This window comes from Centroberyx gerrardi, chromosome 8 (genome assembly GCF_048128805.1).
Source record: "Centroberyx gerrardi isolate f3 chromosome 8, fCenGer3.hap1.cur.20231027, whole genome shotgun sequence".
Taxonomy (NCBI): Eukaryota; Metazoa; Chordata; class Actinopteri; order Beryciformes; family Berycidae; genus Centroberyx; species Centroberyx gerrardi.
The window spans coordinates 8765422-8783789 of record NC_136004.1 but is presented as its reverse complement, the minus strand read 5'-3'; the positions used below and the strand labels follow the sequence as shown (position 1 = coordinate 8783789).

At 41.2% G+C, this 18368-nt stretch overlaps 1 protein-coding gene and 1 non-coding gene across 2 annotated transcripts; one reads left to right on the top strand and one right to left on the bottom strand.

Annotated features, from left to right (window-relative positions):
* Positions 1-4014: 4014 nt before the first annotated feature.
* rchy1 (ring finger and CHY zinc finger domain containing 1) lies at positions 4015-10814 on the bottom strand. Its single transcript, XM_071922235.2, has 9 exons — positions 10683-10814; positions 9439-9558; positions 9126-9241; positions 7880-7958; positions 7713-7757; positions 7525-7583; positions 6984-7013; positions 6579-6699; positions 4015-5878 (listed from the first exon to the last, which is right to left on the bottom strand). The coding sequence occupies exons 1-9, from the start codon at positions 10779-10781 to the stop codon at positions 5681-5683; spliced, it is 867 nt and encodes a 288-aa protein (XP_071778336.2). The 5' UTR covers positions 10782-10814; the 3' UTR covers positions 4015-5680.
* A 7124-nt stretch (positions 10815-17938) lies between these two features.
* Positions 17939-18009, top strand: trnag-ccc (transfer RNA glycine (anticodon CCC)). The gene has a single exon. It is a non-coding gene; the product is annotated as a tRNA-Gly (tRNA).
* Positions 18010-18368: the final 359 nt, after the last annotated feature.

Genomic DNA, 18368 nt, shown 5'->3' with positions numbered 1-18368 from the left:
CCAAGGGCAGGGCAAGGGGGAGGACCAAGGGCAGGGCAAGGGGAAGGACCAAGGGCAGGGCAAGGGGGAGGTCAATGGGCCGGACAAGGGGGAGGACCAGGGGAAGGAGGAGGTCAATGGGCTGGGCAAGGGGGTGGACCAGGGGAAGGGGGAGGTCAGTGGGCCGGTCAAGGGGGAGGTCAATGGGCTGGGCAAGGGCCAAATCAAGGGGGAGGACCAAGGGCAGGGGAAGGGGGAGGTCAATGGGAAGGGCAAGGGGGAGGACCAAGGGAAGGGGGGGGTCAATGGGCTGGGCAAGGGGGAGGACCAAGGGCAGGACAAGGGGGAGGACCAGGGGAAGGGCAAGGGGGAGGTCAATTGGCGGGGCAAGGGGGTGGACCAAGGGCAGGGGAAGGGGGAGGTCAATGGGCCGGGCATGGGTCAAATCAAGGGGGAGGACCAAGGACAGGGGAAGGAGCAGGTCAGTGGGAAGGGCAAGGGGGAGGACCAAGGGAAGGGGGGGGTCAATGGGCTGGGCAAGGGGGCGGACCAAGGGCAGGGGAAGGGGGAGGTCAATGGGCCGGGCAAGGGGGAGCTCAATTGCCGGGGCAAGGGGGAGCTCAATTGCCGGGGCAAGGGGGAGGACCAAGGGCTGGGCAAGGGGGAGGACCAAGGGCAGGACAAGGGGGAGGTCAATGGGCCGGACAAGGGGGAGGACCAGGGGAAGGGGGAGGTCAATGGGCTGGTCAAGGGGGAGGGCCAAGGGCAGGGCAAGGAGGTCAATGGGTAGGGCAAGGGGAGGGGCAAGGGCCAGCTCTGGGACAAACAGGGGGACCCCTCTTTGTATATCCCCCTGAAGTTGCCAAGAGGATTGGCATTGGGGGAGGCAAAAGAGAAGTGTCTGGCATCGACCTGGGAGGCGAGACCTCAGGTGGAGAAAATCCCCAACAGCTTGAGTCATCTCTTTCACCCATGATCATCTTCCCAGGGGTCTTGATACCTGGTCCTGAGGATGGCGAGACTGCTGCAGATGTTCAAAGGTCGCTGATCCAAAACACTATTCCTGAGCTCAATCCGCAGAAAACCAAGTGTCCCACACTAGTTACATGTTAGGGAAAGACCACATGGAAGATTGATAGCATTTCTCTATCATACAGTATCATTCTAGGGACATGGGCTTATTTAACAACACCTATTGTTAAGGCGCTGTGGCTTTGGCCCTTGCACTCCTGACTACTGGTTTCTTGTAATGTTCTTGGAATTTCAACTGAATTTCAGTGTGTGGAGTGGAAGCCAAACATATTTCCAAAATATTTAGAAATTTCTTTCATTACTAAAACTGTGTTGTATTATGAACTCTAAACTCTGTAAATTGCTGGGGTCATTTTGTGTGTTTCCATTTCTGTTTCATGTTTTCATATATTCAACTAATTGCTGGAAGTAATTCTATGAAATGTGTGGATATATTGGCTGATTAAAGGAGATCAATGAAAAAAACGAGTTCTTTGTTTTCTCAAATGTTTCTGAGTAAGGCAGCTCTCCTCCAAGATTTTTATTGTTTTGCTGTCAACGTAATGAGCATGCATGACAAGACTTAGCCAAGGAGTTGTGATGACATGCATTTAAATGGTCTAAATTGAGTTTTCCCATTGTTTACACCAAAACCACAAAAACATGTTTACTTTGCCTAAGACTCTGTACTTCTGGTATACTTGTTCTCTTATTATCCTCTGTAAGAATTTTTAGTAGTCTCTAATTTCAGCGTGTCTGGGGTGTTTAATATTTTAGTCTTAATTGTAACAATAGTCAGGACTGAAGTGTATATTGCTAGGGATGTGAACCATGATGAGTTATTGAGTGTCATTTTGTTGTACCCACACATCTCAACGGCTATATAAAGAGATGCCCAATTCAAACGTCGTCCTATTCATTCAAGACCAACAACAAATGAGCTTTTATAGGTATTTTTGAGAATTTTACTAAATAACTTGGACATCATCTCAGAATTTGTTTGGCTGTAGCCATATCTCTTCATGCTGGAAAGGGATAAGAGGATACTCAAACTATCAAGGTAATGCCTGGTATGACAAGGGTTTCATTCCTACGCTACATATCCTTCATGGAAAAAAATGTTAACCTGATGTTCAATGCTCAATATTTAAAAATACAGATGATTACATGCTCTCATGTGTAATATTTTACTTTCTACTGTTACCATTTTGTAAGTAAATGGCTGAAGATGCATAATAAGTTCAGTCATATTCAATAATGAATTTCACTTTAATGCCAGAAATAATTTTGTCCCATTTGTTCAACTGGTGGATGCCTAATTTTGGAATTAAACTCTTCAAATGCTACATAGTGTAGTAGCATATTTCAGTGTAGTGGTTATAGCAGAAGAAGTCAAGTACCATTTCTTTCTTTCAGCAAATACAGAAAAGACAATAATGGCGATTCTAAGGACTACACTTTGTGCAGTCTTCATGGTGACTGTAGCAATGTCCAAACCTGTGAGTAGCTCTACTATCAATCTATTACCACTGTAATGCAACCTAAGAGAACTTATAACAATGTCTTGTACACATTAGAATGAGTATTCCTTAATACAAAAACAGGTCTGTCTAAATGGGGGTGAGGATTCATCCAAGTCATCAGAGTCCAGTGAATCCAATTCATCAGAGGAGACTGCTACTCATATGGAGCCTCCACAAACAACCCGGCAGCCGGCATTTATGGAGACAGACATACCTAACGCTATGGAGGAGACCGACCCCCCAGACAGCGCAGTCCCACTCCCCTCTGCAGAACCTGGGCCTTCTCCAGCCACACTGGATACCAACAACTCTCCCCTGCCGGATCCTGAGGACCCACAAATCTCCACTGACACTGATCCATTACAACTCATGCCAGATAGTGATCATTCACAAACCTCCTTTGGCATAGACATTTCACGGGATATGCCTGATTCTGATCCTTCACAAGACTCCATTAATGCTGATACTGCACATGTTCTTCCAGATATGGAGGGCTCACAACACCCAGTGATTACAGAGACAGATTTTACGATAGGCATTGATGGCACTGGCACAAATCAACCACCAATCACCACCACCACATACCAAGTATTCCCCCAGGGTGCCACTCCTCCCCGCTCTCCAGACATCATTAAACCAACGCCTCCACCATTCTCCGCAGCCCCTCCCCAGCCAATCCCAATCGGAACCGCAGAAGTCATAACCGGTGTTCCTGTTTGTTTCACTCTCCAATTCACCACGCCTGAGCCGGGCCCGCCTAGAGGAGATAGCATCTGAAGCTAGTATCTAACAAACTGACAGAAATCAAACAAAAATCTACTGTTTGTTTTCTGCTAATGTGTTGACATATTACTGTATCATTTTGCAGTTTTTCCTCATTTATTTTTATGTAACGTTGGTGTTTGGGAGTAATTTTAGTTTTGGTTCCATTTTGGTTTTCTGGTTTGGTCCAAGTTATGGTTGTAGTGCAGGCTGCAGGGCTAGACATGTTTTCTGGATACTTTATCTTACCAGTAATTCTTAACCATTAATTCTAAACATCAGGACTACACTTGTTTGTATTATATTATTTTGATTTCACATTTCTAGCAGCAGTGGTACTTTTGTTGATATACTGTGGTGCTACATCATTGCTGAATGAACAGAGGAAACACTGGTTTTGAACTTTAAAATACTAAGAACTAAGCAATTGTTGGCGTTTATAGTTTGATGATACACTAACAAAGTCCTTTCACCAAGCAACAAACCTTGACTAACAACAGCTCAAATGTATTTATCTGTAGAGCAGTTGGAAATGAAAATGTGATGTAAATAAAGGTTCATGTAATTGGTTTGTATCTTAATAAATACTCTTAGTATCACAATTCTGTATGGATGTTCAATGAATGGTTCTAAATACAAAATGATACAACCATGTTTAGCACAATCATGTTGTTTATTGGGAGATTGTATTACTGTCATGGTAAAGGTAACCAAAACCTAACATTTGCAAGTAACAATGACAAAAAAAACAATAGAGAGTCTAACTCTTAATAGGAATTAGGCAAGGATTTGACTGTATGAGAAGGAAATTCTAAATAGGTGTTCTGGCAAGTGGTATCCATTACATTATGTCAAAATACTCATTCAATACTTGTATGAGTTAAAAATAATGGTTAATAGATCTTTTCATTGCTGTGATGTTACACTTTTTTACCTGAGTTTAACAAATAGGCAAGCTCATTTCCACTGCCAAAGGTCAGGTCCGACTGTTGTTCTATTGGCTAGCTTTAGAAAAAGAGTTGGTTAAATACAAATTTGACAATAAATCTTCCAATAGTGGCTCAGGAGTATGTTTCAACAACCAGAAGCATGCATCTGTATTGGAGGTGGGCATTTAGTCCATAAAGCAGCTGATTGGTTTAGATCCAGATATAACCAGACAGCCAAAGAACCAGTGTATCCTGTGTCTCCTGAATTTTGTTCTGCATAATTTATTGCTTACAGCACCAATTTTTATCAAAACGTTTCCATGGTTTCCTCACTGTCAATCATGTTGACTGCTGGGTGAGGATAGTTTATATTTCCATTTGTTTCGGAGATACATTTTCAACATTGATGAAGTTTTTAGTACGGTCACACAGGCGGATGTATATATGACAGCAGAGCAACCTTTGTTGACCCAGCATGTACTGAAGAGCAGTATTTAAATGCTGAAATATGGCATGTTACCCAGCACTTATTTGAGAAAGGCTGAGGCTGTGGTCACTGGCAGTCTTACATTAACCATTCACAATGGGTCTATCCTCTAATACTATACAACCTTAAAGCATCAGGGCCTGCTCTCTGAGAATTATTCAACAAAACCATTGACTGAAAAGTGCCAATGTATACTGACAACAAAAGTTCATATAAGACCACAGTGGAAAATCAATTCACTGTGCACTGTGTCATGGTGGATCAGCAAGGGATTTAAGAGGAGATAGATGGATAGTTTTATCCCAGAAACATACATCTTGAGGCTGTGGTGAAAGATGGTGAAATGAAGAGTATCCAGACAGTTTGTATCAATAGCTTCTCTGAAGTCTATTTTTTGTTACAGGCTTAGACATGAGACAAATAGAGAGGGTGAGGATATGGAATGGTTAATCTTATTAGCATTTGCTAGCAATGCCAGTATAAGTGAATGGAGATTGAAAAAAGTTCTCTCAAAATCCCACACAAGCCATTCCATTTACTTCATTTGCTGTTAGCAATAATAAATACAATTGTGTGAAAGGACTTGTGATTTTTTGATCCGCATTCATTTTCACAAGCACTATGAACAAATGCTAAGAAGAGGCTAATGGTCCATTTCTCATCAAAAACTCTAGCATGACAATTTATTATATCCTGGGAAAGAGCTTGATTTATTGATCAATAAGATAGGCTTCTAAAAATCCTGAACCTTCACTTGCCTGTTTACAGGAGAAAAGAGTGTGGGGTCCTAATGTAGCATGTATCAGTTAGGTTGGGGTGAGATTCTTATTTGTTTCACCTATTGTCTGGGTGCTGCAGCAATCTAGGAATTTAAGATTATGTTACACTCATTGTAAGTCACTCCGAATTCGCGAGCCAAATGTTTAAAATGTAACTGTAATATGGGTCAGAGATGATGAGACTGGCGTGTGATCCGGCTGTGGTGTGGGTCACTCGGGTTGATCTTGCAGCTCTGGCTCAGTGTCTGTTTCTGCCTCGGGCTCGGTGTCCGGCTCCGGCTGCTGTCGCTGCGCCTGCTGGATGAGTCCGCCGTCCTGGGCCGTGTTGTAGGAGCCGCAGCTGCTGCACTTCATCCCCAGCACGTGGAAAGGCACCGTGCAGTGGGCCTGGCAGTCGTTACAGATAATCTACAACCGGGCCAGAGGACAGTAATGGATTACATATAAAGGCAATTAATCTGATGATTGCTGGTAACACATTAACAGTCATCAAGGCCCAGTTTATGAAACTTTTTTTTAGGATTTCAGTGATCTAATTGAGTGCAAGCTGTAAAATGGTATGTCAAAATGAATTCTGATTCATTTGAATTATTCTTTTCTTCAATTATTATTACTGCCATCAAATGAGACTTTTCTCTTATCCATGGTAACTGTAATGCATTACCGTTATTAATTACTAATTTTCAGCAGGAAATCAGTAATCTGTTTTGAAAGTAACTTTCCCATGTCAAAAACCAGGGCAACAGACAACATTGTGTCACAAGGACTTCATCAAATAAACTAGAAGGGCACTCGGAGAGCGCAGACCTCCGCCAAGGTTCGTGCTATTATTGCTTGTTCGTGAGTCGGATCCGGATCCGCTCCAAAATTTAATGGGTTCTTCCTTGGCCCATGCTACACCCTTCCACGAAGTTTCATGAAAATCGGGCTAGTAGTTTTTCCGTAATCCTGCTAACAGACAAACAAACAGACAAACAAACGGCACCGAAAACATAACCTCCTTGGCGGAGGAAATAAACAAACACATTTTTGACTACATATGACTTGCATGTTATCCAATACTGAAACCTTAAGCACTGAAACGTCTGAACCGAGGTCCCACTCCTACCTTGACAGTAGCATCCTGGTACTCAGTGGGCATCGGTGACTGGGCGATCTCTTTGTCTATCTGATCCCAGTGGTCCTCCATGTTCCAGCCGGAGTGCATACACAGAGGGCAGCGATACGCACTGAGACGAAGAAGGAAAAATTACACTTGGAGCAAGGATTTCACTAACACAGTCTGTTAGAATTATTTCAGTAATGCCTGAAAAGTTTATTTCCAAAAATTTTTATTTTGTGAGCCAAGGACCTACTACCCATCTTTTGTTTCCATTTTTTGTTTTAGTGTTGTGCTTTTTCTAAGTGTCACTTTTTCCAATTAGAGGAAATCTCATTCTGGAACAAAACCTTTTCATTAATGCTTATTTTACTCAACTAAATAGTCATTAAGAAAAAGACTTATGAGACATACCCAGTTCTGACCATTTCATCAAAGCATGTCCTGCAGAGGAAAACGTGTAAACATGTTAATTGGCATCTTATGCAATACAATTAGTTGAATTATGATTGCTGAATGAAGACAAACTGCTGCAGCATGTTAACACTCATGTAGGGCTAGAAAATATAACATTCTTAAGTGTCGCTCTACACAACGCAAGATGTTTTTTAATAATACCATCATCGAAATTAAAACTATAAACAAAAATAGTTTATAGTTTGAATTTCCCTCATGTTTCTAAAACATATATTCAAACATCCTATTTTGATCTTCCTTTTTTCTACAGATCACTTTCAATTATTTTTGAAGAACAGTATAAAGAGTAAACAGTCTGAATGGAGGAGAAATCACTGTGAAACTAGGTCAATGTCCTAGACTCATGTATATTTCCTCAAGTCTAATTAGTGCTGAGAGAAAAAACAAATCCAGCAAAATAGTATATATATATAATATGATATTTTTGCCATATTGCCTAGACTAACACTGATAGTATACAGAGAATAATGAGGCATACTTATGTAGAAGGTGGCCGCATGGAAGAACATGAGCTCCTATTCTGGAAGTGTGGATATCCTGAATTGTAAAGAAAATCATACAACAGTATATATTAACCCTGAATGAAAACAAATAACATACAAGAATACATTAAATTCAAAATATCCCTCGCCATCCCATCACCTCATGCTTAATATCTTACAGTACCTCCATACACACTGGGCAGTTCTGCCTTGAAACATTTTCAACACACTGAAACAAATAAAACGATGGTACATAATTAGTAAAAAGGAGTGAGGGTAATCTTTTGCTCATCAAGAATGATATATATGATTTGTCATAACATGTCACAACAGATACAGATTAACAGTCACCTTGTGGTTCCCCCGCAGATCACTGGCTAAACACAGATTGCACTTTTCACAATGGAAATACTTCTCCCTTGGCCCAATCCTGTAAGTGTCAAAGCTCAGTGTGACTCCATGGACAGGTATGTCAAGCAATACAAATCGTAACTGCATGTTAGAAGCAGACACACCAAGACTGTAATTTGTGAGTTTCTTCAAAGCATTCTAGCATCATCAAAACCACCAACTATTTATTGCAGTACATTGTAGTGTAGTGTAGTGAATTTCTTTGATCGATGTTCACAAACAAATGATCGCTAGTCGTTCAATTTAAATCCATTGTGTAACAGCAAAAAGTGGCCCCACCCCATAAAAAACATGCGTGGCTTTTCCCCTTACTATTATCAAGTCAAAACATTTGACTAATGTAGACAGACACATTAGAGCAGAATGAGAACTATGATCTGAAAGCACAAAATGACAAATTATATAGGCTAGGCTTTTCATTTAAATTGCTTGGAAAACCTTAGTATGATCATCTCCTCCTAAAAGTAGGCATACATAGGCCTAGATGACAGAAAATCAACACTGTAATCCAATTTTATAGCCTATAAAAAACATCTATCAAATATGGATGATTGAATATAGTCTAGAGATTATATAAAATATAGTGTAGTGTTGTATTTGTACACTGCATCACAATAATTGCAATGTGCCCCATCACTCTTGCGTGTAAAATGTTCCCAAACTGAACTTCACCTTCCTCGCTTCAATTTGCATACACACAGTAAGTTACAGTTGGAAAATCAGTGTAGTAAACAGCACCAGTCCCTGGATGTGAAAAAGTCTCACCCCCCAGTAGGTTACATGGCTCTATCTTGTGTGCAACTTCACACATCGCATCAAGAGGTGTGCACCAATGACACTTTAGTGCAAAACCCATTGAAGTATTGCGGTTTTAATTGGTTTAGAAAAATTGAAATTTAATATTAAAATGTTGAAATCAGCCAACACAGCAATGTGGGTTTACTCTTTGAATGTTAAAATTTGAATCAGTGTTGCAAGAAAATGACAGTTTTTTCATGTAATTTAAAAGTCTTTATCTTAAGAGAAATTTCTATTTTTGCTCCCCATGTATCCATATCACTATTGGATATACCTATCCTGTATCACTGTATTATTCACTGAGACCATATTGAAGTAATTGTACCAGGGTTTGGCACTGTAACATATTTTTTAAGTATATAGACATGTAAACCGTTCTGTTGCTCACCTGCATATTCCACAGGGCTGACAGTGGTACTGCTTCTTATCCTTGTCAAACAAGTGGCATATATCACAGTAATACTCCCCAAACTGCACATTACACTGCTGGCAGGTCTGCTGTGCCTAGAGGAATGATGTCCAAAATGTATACAATTGTTTTCCCTTGTTTAGATTCATCAAAACAACATATCAGCATACACATTTAATGTAACTCTTCACTGGATGCCCAAAAAGATCAACTGAGATTTTGTCATCACCGACTGGATTTGGAATAAAATAAACAATGATCTGTGTACAGTTGTTTTCCCTCTCGTGGTTACCTGTTGCACTGTCTGACAGTCAGAGCACTGCACCTCTTCGACTTTGAAGCGGTCCATCTGATGGTTCTCCTCTGCATCATGGCACAGTCGACACACGTACAGTTTGCCACAGCAAGGTGCCTACCGCAGATTTAAAAAAAAAAATGCTATGACATGTGGCATGAGGATTTGAATGGGCACATGAAGCGTAACGATATGATAGGTCTGTTGATACTGCTGCCTTGTGAATTTTGCTTTTGGTTTCAAGAGGATTGTAGCGAACTAGCTCCATTAACTTTTTAGTTAAGGTTTAATAGCACACGTGACTGACAGATTGACTGACAAGCAACAGAGGAATCAATCACTTCCATGCTCAATAAACTCGATCGCCCTCGCCTTTCCCTATGCTGGATATGCAGCTAATTTGCCTGGGGATAGCAATGACCAGCTGACATGTAAAATGAAACAATGAATTCACAGAAATATACCGGTTATTATGCAAATATTTCGTAGCTGCTAGCCAGTTAGCTACCTTGCTTGCGGTTGTTAGCATGTTAGCTGCGCCGTTAGCTAGCAGCATACCCGGCCGGGCCCTCCTACAGAGCTTCTGTGCCCCCCCAGAGAGTTTGCATAATACATTATATAGCTCTCTCTAAAGTTTATGATGGCGCATCCCTTATATCAGGGGAAAATGGAGGAGTGCAGACACTACTCGAGTATAAACTTGGCCGTGATATACCATACGTGCACTGCTTCAATCACCAACTTCATTTAGTTATTATTCATGCCATGTCAGTTGAGTTGAGGAAGTTTTCCATATCTGCAATTTACTCTACAAATTCTGTAGAAAACCCACAATATCAATTCACTACAAAGGCCAAACTTTAAAACGCCTGTTGGATCAGCGGTGGACAGGTCATTTGGCGACAGTATAGAGCATCATTGACAATTATGATGATATTTCAACTGTACGTGCGCATCGAAGCCGTGGGTCTCCTTCGCGCAATTACGCAGCTGAGCTTCAAGTTCATAGCTCACCTGATCCAGAGGATTTTACCTCTGTTACAGCCCCCAAATCGCATGCTACAAGCCGAGTCATAATTAACGTTAGGCCCCCCCCCCACGAAAATGAAATGCCCGTGCACCGATTTGCTTCTGCCGCCGGGTCTGGCTAGCAGCTAAGTTATGTTGCATAGTCAGCAAAGAATATGGCACTATCGTGACAATAAGGCTATTATCTAAAATACAATTCAAAACGTACTCACTTTCAATAAACAGTTGCGCACATAATGTTCACATCCAGCAGGAGAAGCCATTTTTCCTTCAAAGTTTGGCTCTTCTTCGTGTGTTACGAGGCTGGTCATCCAGAATCACGACACGCTGCTCATTACCGCCGTCTAACGTCTTCTTCTTCTTCTTCTTCTTCTTCTTCTTCTTCTTCTTCTTCTTCTTCTTCTTCTTCTTCTTCTTCTTCTTCTTCTTCTTCTTCTTCTTCTTCTTCTTCTTCTTCTTCTTCTTCTTCTTCTTCTTCTTCTTCTTCTTCTTCTTCTTCTTCTTCTTCTTCTGTCCGTCTAACGGCTGAACTGGATACTGCGCATTTTTACACTGGCTCTTGCCGTTTGTATTTTCCTTACAGACTACATGACCACCCATTCACAGATAAATTACCACATCAGCACCTTTAAAGGTTCGTTGAAAGCAGCAAGAGCAACTACTTTTGACTCTGTGCACCAGCTGGAGTCAGGAACTAAGGCTAGTCTAGGACAAATGTTCTTCACGGTTTTACACAGAGGACAACGCAAAAGACACAAGGCATACCAAAGACTTCAGCATCATCACATCATTTAATGTATTAGGGATGACAATGTGTTTAGAAGTGTGTCTGTGCCAAACCAAGTGTCCCTGTTCCTCTGCAGGAGCTCCTCCCAGGATCCAGGGCAGTCAGCCTGGAGACCAAACTGGAGCTTCTGCTTCTTCCACCAGTCTTGGACCTCACAGGCCATTGGCTGAGCCGCTGAGGAGCTGGGGGTGAATGCATGTTTTTAGATATTGTCAATTTGTCGTTCAATTCAATCCAGGAGTTATTTTGTGGTGAAGTGTAATTAACTTTTTTGGTGTACCCATTTTCCCTCAACCTGCCTTACCTCTAGGTCAATCAGGGATTTCCTATATTTCCCACCTTCAACAGCCCTCCAGAGTAAGGGCTTCTCTGTGCTCTATACGTCTAGGTGGAGAGCGATAGCAATAGTGTAGTGGGTTTTTCCGGTTCACAAAGTGAGAGTGGAGAGAGAACAAAGGTGTGTTGTGTTGTGCCGTGCCCGGTTATTCAAATTACAAGAAAAGCCATCAAGTGGGGCGTTGTATTTCACACACAACACAACACATGCATAAAGATGCAAACTGTGGCTGCATTGCGTTATGCGATACTGTCAGTAGAGAATTTGGTATCTCTGTCTCTTCTATTATGGATTTCTCCCTGTAGGATTGTTGAATGTTTGCTGAATGAAACAATGAACATGGAAAAGAAAAAGTGTCATAGTCCAGTTGTGTATAGCAGATTTTTCTGTAATGTTAGTTGATGCTACAGTGTTTAACCTTCTCCCTGTCAGTGGTCTGAGGCCTCGTGATGCTCTTTCTCTTCCACTAGGTGTAATCATGACAAGGCACATCACACCTCTGCAACAGTAAATTCACATTTTAAGATGGGAATATATTAACTTAAAAGAAACAATTGGTACATTTAATAAGATGCATTTCATTTCCTATAAAAAACGTCCTATAAAAAATGAAACATTTCCCTAATTTAATTGGCTTTTACCATTCTCATGGGACTTCTAGGCCTATTAAGTGAGGAGTTGAAGTTGAAGAAATGAGAATTATCCACCAATTTGTATCCTGACTTTTAACGTGACACGACTCAAAACTAATTAAATTCAGACATGTTTACTGACTAAAAAAAATAATTCTTAATATCAGAAAAAAATAAAACAATGAATGCACAAAATGCAAAAATAAAACGTTAGGATATATGGTGTATTTGGCAGTATTAGCCTATACTGAAATAATACATGTGCAGCTGACTGTGCCATCTGCGATATTTTATTTTCACCAGGAGTCAAAACAAATCAAGAAAGTAGGCTAACGGTTTTCTTTTTCAAAACTACTGCCAGTTCAGTTTAAGCTTGTGCAGGGTTTTACTATTACCAGGGGACGTCTGCCTTCATCACATCATTTGCGTTGATAATTTCACATAATAGGCTACTACTTTCATGGCATATTGGCCATCAAAGTCAGTCTTAGGACTTCTTGGGCTCAAGTCTCGAAAATACCGATAAAACAGGCCAAAATAGTTGAATTCAAGGTGAATTTATGAACAGAATGTCTGAATTTTGAAGAATTAGTTGAACACGATTTGCGTGGGTGTTTCCTTCCTTTTTTAAGAGCAAAATGCGTCGTTTAGAACGCCGAGCTCTGCCAAGTGATGCACCTAGAAACAAGACCTTAGCAACCAGCGTTCCAGCATCAGCCTCACTCCAGCTTCCACTGCTGCTGTGAAGACACTGCTGACATGCACTTTATCCGCTTTAGATTTACTGGTTCATGAACATAACCTCGGCTAGCATGACAGTTTTACCTCACCATTTTACCACTATCACGAAACAGTGCAAAAGGCAATTATTCCTTATTTAAAAGTTCTCGTCTCGACATATTTGCAGATCAACGTTGGACTTTAACTGTAAAAACGGGAGTAAAAACTGATAGAACTTCGGGAGTGATGCTGGCACTACTTTTCCTACTTGGTCTTAAATATACACCGGCTTAAAATATAGACTAATGTGTTTCATATTAGTTTTTTTTTAAAGATTTTTTAATTGATCCGCAATATTTTAAAAAACTTCACACTTAATGTGTAGGTTTACCTTGAGAGTTGTTTAGCTAAACCGCCCTAAACCGTTTCCCATTCATTCTCTATGGTAGTGCTAAACCACTACGGATGTAATATATTTTTGGCCACAACATGGACTCCAATGGACTCATGGCGCTGTTTCGAGTTTTGCAGGCGAGAGAGTGAAAGGCAGTGAAAGGGGAGGAAAGAAGAGAGAAGATCTCGGTTGGTAGTTGGATTGACTAGCTAGATAGACGTTTAAAGAAGTTTTCTGTGCGTGATCGCCGTCTTTTTTTGCTGATTTACTTACATATTTCTGTTTAGAGCTACATTTAATTCTTACTTTCATTCATCGTTCGTTGAACTTAAGAGCTGCGCTACTGCTTCAGGTAAGCGATATACGGTAACGTTAGTTAGCTAATAACGTAGTAATTCATCAATTCATAGTAATATTTGTGCTAGCTGCTTTATATACGATTACTGATTGCTTGTATTTTATGAATGTAACGTTGTGGCACTGCCTGGCCGTCATCACTACAAGTACAGAGTGTATAGGTATGTAAGTTAGTTAAAGCGGGACTAAACGGCAGAGTTTTGGCTGAAGTGCATCTACTCTGGAAATTAAAAAAAATGCCTCCAGAACGTGGAAAAAAAAAAGATCGGTCTTTAGCTGCAGGTGCTTTGATTAAACATAATGTTGGCAATGTTTAGGCTGTTTTGCCATCAGCCTTCCTCCAAATTTTCATCATAAACAGTATTGCCTTTTAATAGGTCACATAGTTTAGCCAATATGATGAGCTATGACTGTAATGTTTTCATTGTGAACTGAATATTGATATGAAGCAACAATTCTGTTTTTTTAGTTACGTGACAGCATTAATGAATAGTAAAATTCTATCTAATCATGTTGATCTACCAGAAAATTATTCTTCAGCTACATTATTTAATCTTGACCTGTGTTCAACACAAACACAATGAGGATCTTAGGCTATCAGAAGAATGCTAAACTGGGGTTTATATATTTACAACACAGTATGCAAATTGTTTTATTTTTCTTCTTTTAAGTTGTGCAGAAGTCATCATCATGGCCCAAAAATCTGGTCTTTTCTTCCCGGGGAAGCTGAAAGTCTGCTTTCGAAGGGGGCCCTTGGGTTTTTTGCGGCAGGATCCTTCTGAAGCAGCAAAAAAGATCAAAAATGACCGCTCTTTGCAAGACAGATCAGCACCAGTGAAAGAAGAGATGGTCAGGAAGAATGCTGTTACTGTCGTCTTCCAGAGGAGAGGAGACTATACTGACCAAACTGAAGTACTGGGGGAGTATATCCTCCAGTTTGGGAAGTATAAGGGCAAGACCTTCAGATGGCTCTTGGAAAATGATGTCGGATATACCATCTACCTCATCAGAAAAGTGGAGGAAGAGACAAGAGCTGGCACCTTCTCAGCAGAGGGGCACAGCAAAGATAGCCTGTTGTCTTTCCTGGGATATGCCCACACATACAAAGAAAGTAAGGACCTGCTGGCCTATGAAGCAGACAGACAGACTCCACCAGTGGCTGTCATCTCTGAGGGAGACAACTTGGTTGGCTTTGTTCAGTGGGCAAAGAGAACCTGGAGAGAAGTGTGGGAGAACAGGGCTGATGGCTATGCATCTTTCATCATGGCCGAGAAATGTCATGCAGGCACGCAGATGTACGAGCTGCAGAGGTACGAGCTGCAGATGTACGAGCTGCAGAGGTACGAGCTGCAGAGGTACGAGCTGCAGAGGTACTTGCTCCAGCAACACCAGGAGGAAGCTGCAGTGACAACTGCTGCCACACCACCCTCCTCTTCCCAGGTTGATCAAATATATCCACAAATAGTACTTAATATACAAATTTAATATGTTATTACATATTTTAGTCATGGATGATGATGAGGAGTTGGAGACAGCAATGCTGAGCCTATCACCCTCAAAGTTGGGATGTGAGTAAATTGTTTTGTTTATATTAAATTCATGTTTTAATTAATGAACTTGTAGATCTTTCAGAAATGTCCTATTCTTCAAGAGTGAACATATCCTCTTAACAATTTTGGTTTAATATTCCTCTAGGTTCAGCACCACCTGCTGTCACAGGAGCTCCAGTTGTGTCTACAGGCAGAGGTTTTTCTCTATCAGTCTTGAGGGACTGTTCCCTTATAACTGATTTGTTTATTACCTTTGTTTATTAGGCCGTGTTCTGGCTGTGTGTTCATGTTCCATTTTTTTCTTGTGTTCTGCTAAGATAAAAGGATCTTACTGTGTCAAACATCGGGTAATGGAATGGTGAGTTCACAGTTTATATTTCTGAAGTATAGTGTTTGTTATAAGGCACATATTGTACACAGTATCAGGGAGGGAGAGTAACTCTGATTTTCTTCCACAGTCCTGAGCAGTCCAACGGCAGCATTATCTAAACCAGGGGACACTTCCATTATGTGTGCCTAATTCCTTCTTACGTGGTAAATATATTCATAATCATTACATCAGGTGCACATTACTCTAAATTTAATATGTCATGGCTGGTGTTTCAAATCCTCGAAAATTGATATTTCACCTCACCAGGTCCTCCTGCACCACGCAAGGTCCAGGTTTCGAGGAATCCACCAAGAGCCACAGTAACCAAAGGAGAGGGAACTGGTGAACCTTCAGTCCCAGTGAAGACCACTGTTCCTGTCCCTCCACAGCTGCTGCAGGTGTTCCCTGAGCCCACTGAAACATCGGCTCAAAGTATGTCATTGAATTCTTACCAAATAGTTAATAGTCCGCAAAAAAGGATTCAGATCAGTTAATGTAGCTGTTGTTTACTTGTCATCTAAGTTGTGATATTATCATCACTGTAGAGTGGGTGTTCAGGGACCTCCGCCACAGCCTGCTCTGCCTCCGTCACAGCCTGCTCTGCCTCCACGACAGCGTGGTCTGCCTCAGCAACAGCCTGCTCTGCCTCCAATACAGCCTGCTCTGCCTCCACGACAGCGTGGTCTGCCTCAGCAACAGCCTGCTCTGCCTCCAATACAGCCTGCTCTGCCTCCACGACAGCGTGGTCTGCCTCAGCAACAGCCTGCTCTGCCTCCAATACAGCCTGCTCTGCCTCCAATACAGCCTGCTCTGCCTCCACGACAGCGTGGTCTGCCTCAGCAACAGCCTGCTCTGCCTCCAATACAGCCTGCTCTGCCTCCAATACAGCCTGCTCTGCCTCCAATACAGCCTGCTCTGCCTCCAATACAGCCTGCTCTGCCTCCACGAGGTTACACATTATGTGTCTTAGACCACTGAGCCACCAGGACGCACCTAGATTAGCCTTTTTACTACAGGTTGGATGAATGCTAGTGTGTGTGGGTGTGTGTGTGTGTGTGTGTGTAAAAGAGTTAATTTAGTAAAGTATGTTTGGATTTAATCAAACAATGACTCCAGTGTTGTACATGTTGAATATTGCTGTGAAATACAAATAGTTGAATTAAACAGTTCAAGGAAACTGATTCTCTTGCTTTTTAATTTAATGTCACAAATCATCTTAAACTATCTGAGGCAGACAGTGTAAGATCCAACAAATGATCAACAGAATCGAGAAGCTGGAGTGAGGTTAAAGGCTCTTTTAATAATGTATCAAGGGAAGTTGAATACCATTCACACTCAGTACAGGGAATCATTTCCCATTATAACCTGATTTCTTCTGAACAAGGTGTTCTCTGTTTTTATTAGTTAGCATCTCATGCATTAAATCACTCAAATAAAATGGTGTCTTATTCATATTCACCTTTCATGTAATTCATAGATCACTAACATGACATCAATATGATCTCCAAAAAAAGTATTGATATTGATTATGATAAAAAGAAACAATACAAACAAACGGGTTCTGTTCCAACACTGCAGAGTGCAATATATTTCAGTCCAGGGACCACCATACCCTCTGTCCATGTTATGGTGTCTGGGAGGGTGAGGACAATGCTTTGCTGAGGCAGGTGGTAGAATTTCCTTCATTATCTTCATCTTAAAATTCAAGGTTGTAATATACAAGTGGACTCAAAAAATATTATACAGAGGCTGAATAAATAGATTATGTCTGCTGAGGGAAATAAAGGAAGATCCCTTATGATACTTGACTTCCATTATTATTATATTTATTATTATTTAATGTTCAAACAATGATTAGACACCAAAATCGGGAATTTGTTACATTTGATGATTTTTCCTAACAAATTGTAAGCAACAAAGCATCTGAAATACTTTAGTAAGGAGTGACAATTGTGTGCTCAGGTGAGATTCGAACCGCGGGCGGTCGGAAAAGCCGATTAGTTGGGCAAAAATCCCTGTTACAACTATCCGCGGCTGGCCGTTCCAGGCGGGGCTCGAATTTGTATCCAAACTTCTCGCTCTGTACCCCTCTGTAACATTTTCAATTATTTCTTAAATGAGTGTTGGCCTGTTATTAAATAATGACTTTGGGCAACTTGTGATAAGCAGCAGAGCCATAGGTGTTTATTGTGGATTTTATTTTTCCTCTTGTTTTATCTGTTTTTCTCCTTTTGTTCCCCTTTCTCCATCAATTGCCTTACTTTTCATTATTCCTTTCTATTCTTTAATAAAATGAGCTTCCTTCATCGTTTAATGGAGCGGCGCCGCTGGTGTAGTGGTATCATGCAAGATTCCCATTCTTGCGACCCGGGTTCGATTCCCGGGCGGCGCACGTATTTTGTTTCATGCATGCATTATGGGCAATTATATATTGTTGTAAAAATGGTAGAACGGTGTTCCAACGCCGTATCTGCAGAAAAGCCGAGTATCAAATAACGGTGAAGTTATCTGAAATCTTTCGCCATGTAGTTGAACTCTGTGGCTGGGTCACGTGCATTTCCCAGATGTTCCCAGCTGTTATTTCCTCTATTGTACTTTTGTTGATTGGACTAAAACCACGAATATCTTCGTGCAAATTATTATTCTGCATAGTTAACTATAGGTATTGAGTCGATAGATTTCGAGTTTATGCCATGCAGATGTGGCGGCAGATCCTAGTGAGTGTGCACGCGCGCGCGCGAGCGTGTGTAT

What these genes read in the sequence shown, in the direction of transcription:
- rchy1 (XM_071922235.2), bottom strand. Translation starts at nt 10,781, where the DNA reads ATGACCAGCCTCGTAACACACGAAGAAGAGCCAAACTTTGAAGGAAAA. An exon ending in ACTGTCAGACAGTGCAACAG is followed by an intron (nt 9,242 to 9,438) that starts GTAACCACGAGA and finishes TCATTCCTCTAG; the next exon opens with GCACAGCAGACCTGCCAGCA. An exon ending in TGCGGCCACCTTCTACATAA is followed by an intron (nt 7,014 to 7,524) that starts GTATGCCTCATT and finishes TTTCCTCTGCAG; the next exon opens with GACATGCTTTGATGAAATGG.